The following is a 7,985-nucleotide window of genomic DNA, read 5'->3' as shown; positions in this document are numbered from 1 at the left end:
AATCTATAGCAATTTAGGCATCTATCCTAATGCATTCTATCACACAACTCACCGTTCATACTTAGTTTCTAAGTTTAAGTCTAGAAATATAGCAAAAATTCCTAGTTCACTTAAACTAATGCTCTTATACCAACTGTGACATCCCCTAATTTTCAGAACCAATTAAAACCTTTTCTTTACGCTCTAATAAATTGAGTTGCGGAAATTCCTAGTGTAATAAAAACATTTTGAGATAACAAAAGTTATTTCTTTATATTAAAAACTTCGAAGATGTCATCGTTTGTGTCCAAACATACATTACAACGTAAAAATATAAAGGCACTGGAATACTATTACAAACATATCTCTTATTTCACTCGACATCATAATTAGACTTCGACAACCTTACATCCGCTACCTGTGATGCACATAAAATGAGTGGGTCAGGTTTGGGAAACTTAGTAAGATGCATAGGGTTTTCAAGCCCGTAATCTATTAATGATAATACATAATAACATTCCTGCAACAAACATTATAGGTATAATCCGACATAAGACCACCTACCATGCCCACTTGATTCTCACAAATCCTAAAGCAACAATTATCTAGAGGAATCACTCAACCTGATGAATCGTTTGAGAAACTGCTTGGCTACACAACTAGGGGAGTCCTTGGCCAGTGTAAGTCATATAAAGGCAACCAATGTTCATAGTAATTGATAGATATGGTTTCCCATTATACCTATGTATGTGGGTCATAAGTCCACACTAGCAACGTAATTCACTAGACCACCTATAATAGTTAAGTGTTGTCATATACTCTGGTCGATGACCCATATATACTTGCCATTTGTCTGATCTGAACCCACCATTTCTGGTCATCCAAAAAGAGAAGGACTACTACACTTTGTTCTGATCTCATACTCTACCCTCAGAATGAGACCTAACCAATATCCAACTTATCTAGAACTAAGTACCTTTTATAAGTCCATAACTAACCCATACTATATCTAAACACAATTCTGATTATGATAAAGTTCCTAATAAGCAGTACTATTATTGTTATACAAGTAGCACAAAGTATAAATAATATAAATAACATTTAACATATACTTTATTAAATTATGCTACTGAAAGTAACTACACACTCACCTGACACAAGTACGTGATTCAAGGTTAGAGCAACGCTTCGCCTTAACACTAATCCTTTCGAAAGACCTAGATTTATATGGTACTAAGTCTTAGCCTATTTTCATATTTCTTGTGATTTTAATTATAGATTTCTCGATAATCCCAATATATATCGAGAGTTCTATTAATAAGGATCAACCAAGCAGGAAAGTTGGGAGTCAGGACCATTTCGGTGTTTAGCCTTTCTGAAATCCAACAAACAAGACAACGTGAACATTCTAGGCACCTCTCCCATAAGTAGATCAATCAATATAATGACATGGAATTACTGATAAATCTTATTTAGAGATTCATAACAATGACTATGAATATAAATAAAAGTTACACTAAAATAAGATTGAATGTAATTTAACTTATAGAGATTTCCTAGACAAAAGTCTGAAATTTTCACTACTCAAACTCCGGCCTACTAGCTACTAGATGTCGGTCTCTAAGGGATCTGATATGTGCATAATTAGTCATATATTTTGTATAGAATATTAATACTTTTTGGCTAATTTATTGCAATTATGGAACAAAAGATGCTTAATTACGTTTAAATTATATTTTCAGTTCATAAGAAGTGCTCGGAAGCAAAAGGAAGCAGGAGGAGCTATCAGGAGCTTGGGAATCAAAGAAAGAAGAAAAGAGCCAAAAACCAAGAAGGACTCGGCGAGTTAACCCTTGACTTGACGAGTTCCCACGAACATTCTCGAAGCAGAAGAGTCCTTGCCTTGCCGTACACGGGGATTTAATGAGAGACTCGACGAGTCGCTTCTAATCTATAAAAAGAGGCTTTCAGATCGATACCCGGTTTTTCTAAGAAACCCTTGGACGATACTTTTCGATTGAAGGACTATTGGAGCGTAGGAAATCAAGGATTCAAGTCTACATTCAATCTTAAGGAGGATTAAGGCAAAAATCAAGTTTACTCTTACCTAATCTCTTGTCTAAACCATGTTTTTATTAGTAGATTTCGTTTGTGACTTTGATTTTTCTGTAATCATGAGCTAAGACTATTTTCTTCTGTTTAGGAAAGACAAAGTTTGTGATTATGTGTTGATTTTATGATTTGGATTATTCTTATTTGGTGATTTGTTTTGTTAAGCTTGTTAAAGACCCTTATGTGTTAATTATGACTATTTTCTGTTAATTAACCTGTAATTAAGTTGCATGACCATCTCTTAATTGCTAATCTCATATGATTTATGTGAAAACATTGTTATATGCCTAGGAATAGCGAACGTGAAACTAGGGTTAATAGAGAATAGGAAAATTAACGTGTGAGCTTGTGTGACGAACCATCAGCAAGAGGTTAATTGAATGACCAATTTAGTTAACCACTACAAGTCTTACTTAACCCGAATAAATAAACTAGGAAATTCATTAATTTAGACAACTGGCCACTGCTTAGATTAATTTGTTTTTTAAGGACTAGTAATAGCGAACGTGAACCTAATCACCTTAATCGGTAGCCAAAGAAGAATTAATCCATTGCACTTTTCATAAAATCAACTATATGATCAAATAAGTCAAACCTAAACAGAAGTCTCTTTTACCATTGAATTTAGTTGATTTTTACTCTCTAGCTGTTATTTGTTTTGTTTGAGTTTTAGTTAGATATTAAAGTTTTCTAGTCTTGCAAAACTAGAGAAAACCCCTTCTTTTATTATTTGTTTTTAGATAGTATTAGTAGTTAATTTAAAATTTACCATTCCCTGAGTTCGATACCCTGCTTACTAAAAACTATACCACCAATTGACAGGTACACTGCCTATTGTGTGTCAAATTTACATTAGAAAAATAGGATTAAAACTAGTTGGCTTTACACACATCAGGATCTACGAGTTTCACCGAAATACAGAAAACTTAAGGGAAAATGGGCTAAGGCAGGGAAAAACTCGAGATAGAGGTTGTAGGGGTGAGATATGAGCAACTATTTATAGCACTTTTTGAAAAGCGCACCGCGCCTGGTGACGTGGATCCATCCATATGCTGACACATGTCCTAATCCGGGTGGGGTTGCTTCTAGAATACTATGTGCGACGCGCACCGCGCGTGTACCGATTTTTATATTTTCAGAATTACATAACTTCTTCATACGAGCTCTGTTTTTGACGTTCTTTATATCCAAGTGTAGATATCGACGGGATGTACAACTTTAGCTTAGACTCCGTCGGATAATCCTCATTTTATTTTATTTACACAGACTCAGACTGTTAAAGACCGTATAAAATGCATAACTCTCTCATCCGATGTCCATTTTCGACTGTCTTTATATCGTTGGATTCCTATTAACGAGTTCTTTAATTCTCATTTATATTGTTTTTAGCTAACGATCAACCGATCAAAAGTTTGATATCAGTGTTGCACACTGCTGCGCTGAATTTAAAAAAATCATAACTTTCTCAAATGAAGTCAGATTTAGACGTATTCTATATGTACAGATTCGTTTTTACGAATACTATGACTTTCGTTTAAATTACTTAGGCTACTAAAACACCTATCTCCGTATCACTATTTACGACATCCTAAGCCGTATCGAATTCAACGCGAAAGCATAACTTCTTCGTTATAAGTCGGATTTGAGCGTTCCTTATATCGCTGGAATCCTCATTGCGACTACTTCAACTTTCATCAAAGTTATTCGTCTTAATTATTATTCTATTTTAGACACGTATTTTATTATATCGTTATAGGCACGTATACTATATATAACTACACATGTATTTGAATAATTTACTTTTATTTATTCTCGGAAATTTACAATAGTTAACCGACAATGTTACAAATTTGATAATTAAGCCTAGCAGGAAACGTAAGTGTTACAAGGAGATCTAAAAGCTGAAAATGAAAAGTGTTTTTTGACTGCGCTCCATTAGTATATATATAACTTTGGTATATTCGTTTTTTCGATAATAAATATATCCTAAAAGATAAAAAACGAAAAAAATGTGTTTTTTTTGGCTCTTGATCATTTGGTCTTTTTATTGTTGGTGTCGATGTGGGCATGAATGTGTGGGTGTAGGGTGGATATGTGTTGGGTGTGGGGTATGATAAGGTGTATAGCTCTGAGTGGAGGAGGTAGGGTTGGTGCATGGGTATGTGTGGTAGGGTGGTATGGATGGGTGAGTGGTTTTTCGTGAGATGTAAAAGAAATATGAGGTAAAATAAAAAGGAGACAATAACATAAAAAATATAATCTAAAATCTCTATCTTAAACCAAATAATGACCAAATATTTCGGACATAAAATTTAATGTATTTAAGATTATATTAATTCAAACACAATATTTATTGGAATTTACATTTAATAAAACTAATATATATTCTTGATAATCCAGTTTAAAATATTGTAAATATTTAAATGCGAGAAGAAGTTCAAGCTGTTCAATCATTTTCGTTTTCAATATATATTTTTTAATTTTTATTCATATAATTCATTCTTAGTAATATATAAATAAACCCAAATGTCACCTCGACTAAACTTAATGGAATAGAAATTTGGAATAATGACTTAAAAGGTTAATATATTTTTCGATTTGTACATATTTGGTCACTGAGTTTTTTTTCGTCCACATTTACCCCTTCAACTTGTTAAATTGTATACATTCAGTCTTTATGACCGGTTACTACAGGTTAGCCTGTAAAAATGACTTAATAGGGTAATATATTTCTCATTTTCTACACATTTAGTCCTTAATATTTTTGTACACATTTAGTCCTTAATATTTTTTGTTTCAAAATAAGTCAATTTTGTTTTTGTACCCATTCAGTACTTATGAATGATTTCTTTAGGGTTTTCTCACGATATTTTACGTAGGACAATCATTGATGAGGTGTTTGGGACTGTTGATGCTTATGTCGATCGCGATCTCGACTGCTTGGTTACGTAGGTCTTGTGTTTTGAACGTTGTAAACGATATCAGATTTTAACGATCTTTATATCTATACATGAATTCATAAAAAACGTATGAATATAAAAATCGTAAATGAAAATATATTACTTTTTAATTGGAGTAATCTAAATGAAAGTTGTAGTTGACTAAAATACGAACGCATGGAAATAAAGATCGTTAAAATCCGAGATCGTATAAAGAAGTTATGACGTTCAGAACACATGACCTAAGCAACCAAGTAGTCGAGGTCGCGATGAACATAAGCATCAAAAACCCCAAACACCTCATTAATGATTGTCTCACGTAAGATGATTTGAAAAAACCTAAAGAAATCATTCATAAGTAGTGAATGAGTATAAAAACAAAAATGACTTATTTTGCAAAAAAAAATATTAAAGACTAAATGTGTACAAAAATATTAATGACTAAATGTGTACAAAGTGAGAAATATATTATCCTATTAAGTTATTTTTACCGGCTAACCTGGAGTAGCCGGTCATAAAGACTGAATGTGTACGGTTTAACAAGTTGAAGGGGTAAATGTGGACGGAAAAAAACTCAGTCACTAAATGTGTACAAATCGAAAAATATATTACCATTTTAAGTCATTATCCCTAGAAATTTTAAGGTACAATCATCAATGCACATAGTACACCCATCTAAGCGCATTGCAACAGATATTTTTATTAGAATAAAATTGAAGAAGGTAGAGTGTCTTGAATGTGTAATTAACATTTAATGAATTCAACTCAACAATAATGAGATAGAATGATGAACAAGATATTTAATGAATATAAAGTTTAGGTACCATGACAATAAATTGCAATTTTTTTTTAATTTTTAAAATATAACTTATGTAACTTCAATATATTATGAGAAATTAAATATCCTCTACTTTTCTTTTTAATTATCTTTCTACCAATTTGAAATGATAACAAGTGTTCTAAAATATCATTAGTTTTATCTAAATATGAGGTTTGTCACCATTTTATATGGGTATGAAGATAAATAGAAATAAAATATAAGATGATATTTAATTTCTCATATATATTATAGGAAAAAGGTTATAAAATAATATAAAAATTAAAATTGCCCTATTATCACGGCTTTTATATACTTGCAAATACTACATAATGGGCTCAATTTCAATATTGTCACTAGTCTTTTGTCAGCCATGTAATGGACACAAAGTTGTTGAAGTACAATGTTCATGTTACAATCATCTATGCATATAGTACAACCACCTAGGCATGATACATATACCACCACACTCCCACATCAAAGCAAACACATTGCAAAATGCTGACCACACACAAAAGTGTCATCTCAACCACCCTTTTCTCTTCCTTTTGTGTGAAGGTGAAGGTGAAGGCGAAGAAGAACATCAATGGAAAACCAAGAATTTCAATGGCAAAAAAGGATAACTTTTCTCAAAAGTCAACGCTCAATTCTTCATTAAAGATTGTTTCTCAAGCTGCTGTTGCTGTTCTTGGATTGGGATTCGTTGATGCTGGGTAATTAATCTATCTTTTTTTTTCTCCTTACCTTCGTTTAAGACTGCAAACGTGTTATATATATAATCTTGTTGAAAATTGCAGGTATAGTGGAGACTGGTCAAGAATTGGGGTGATCTCAAAAGAAACCGAAGATTTACTCAAAGTAGTAGCTTTTCTTGTAATTCCTTTGTGTTTTTTCATCATATTTAACATCTCCAAGACACGTGAGGAATGAGTTTGGGATTAATTTTTCGAATTATAATAAGCTATCAAATATTTATATTCTATTATGACAATTGGAAGTGGTAAATTAAACGGGTTGAGGGTTGGACTGAATGCCTTGATCCATTCATTAATCAACGCTAGCTATAAACTATTTATATACATGATGTTTCCTTATATGCGATAGCTTGAATCCTAAGCAAATACAAATACTATTATTTAATAATTAATTAAGATAATGATTAATAGTTTCCGTAGTCTTAGCTGGAGTTCCTCAAATGCTCATAATGTCCCGAAAATCGTTAAAGAGAAAGCAAGGTAATCATTTGGTAAATATACTGGCGTAGCCAGGATTTTGTTTTAGGGTAGGCAAAATAATATACAAAATATGAACGAGTGACAAAATTCTTCAAATGATAACAAAATGTAACTATATATGCATCATTAACTAAATTGTTTATTTTAAGTTGCACATTGTCTTACATTATTAAAATAATTTAAAATGTCTAATTGACATAGACAACATGTATTCTTTTCTAATAATTTCATGTTTTGAATGGAATAGCCCATACCACAAACCTAATTCATTTTATTTAAAAAATATATATATTGTACATACCATATATATATATATATATATATATATATATATATATATATATATATATATATATATATATATAACCTTAATTTTATGTAGATGAGCCAATGCCCACTCTTGCTCTATATTGGCTACGCCCCTGATCATGATGGAACATGTAAGACCCATTATTCTTCAAAAGCCACTTTTTCCCTAACAAAATGTATATATCTTTTAGATTACTGAGAGGTAAATAACAATTACATTGTCATAATAAATAATGGTGCAGTGGTGAGTGGTGAGTGTGCAGTGTAGCTCAAGAAGAAGATTATGTAACCTACATGATTCGAAAACAACATTTGTGCAACCTTAAGATACTAGTTCAACAATTAATTGTGATAAAATAGGTTATCACTTGGAGGACCATGAAATAAGATTGTCTCACAAAAGAAAACACAATAACCAAATGTAGAACGTGGGGTATCCGGACATCCCCCGTAATCATCATCAATATATGAAACGAGGCGGAAAGATTATGACTTTGAAAGATGAAGTTGAAAAGAGTTGGTACTTTCTAAGCACCGAATTATATGCTTCAACGCATTCGTGCATGTGTAAAAAACTTTTGTTTGAATTATTAG

At 31.9% G+C, this 7,985-nt stretch overlaps 1 protein-coding gene across 1 annotated transcript; it reads left to right on the top strand.

Moving 5' to 3' along the window:
- The first annotated feature begins 6,314 nt into the window (after positions 1-6,314).
- LOC145125489 (DNA-directed RNA polymerase subunit beta) lies at positions 6,315-6,832 on the top strand. Its single transcript, XM_079060943.1, has 2 exons — positions 6,315-6,560; positions 6,645-6,832. The coding sequence occupies exons 1-2, from the start codon at positions 6,346-6,348 to the stop codon at positions 6,775-6,777; spliced, it is 348 nt and encodes a 115-aa protein (XP_078917069.1). The 5' UTR covers positions 6,315-6,345; the 3' UTR covers positions 6,778-6,832.
- Positions 6,833-7,985: the final 1,153 nt, after the last annotated feature.

The sequence above is a fragment of the Lactuca virosa genome, chromosome 7, assembly GCF_052849685.1.
Source record: "Lactuca virosa cultivar CGN04683 chromosome 7, Lactuca_virosa_CGN04683_v6, whole genome shotgun sequence".
NCBI classification, from domain to species: Eukaryota; Viridiplantae; Streptophyta; class Magnoliopsida; order Asterales; family Asteraceae; genus Lactuca; species Lactuca virosa.
The sequence above is the reverse complement of the archived record's forward strand: the minus strand, read 5'-3'. Positions and strand labels throughout refer to the sequence as shown.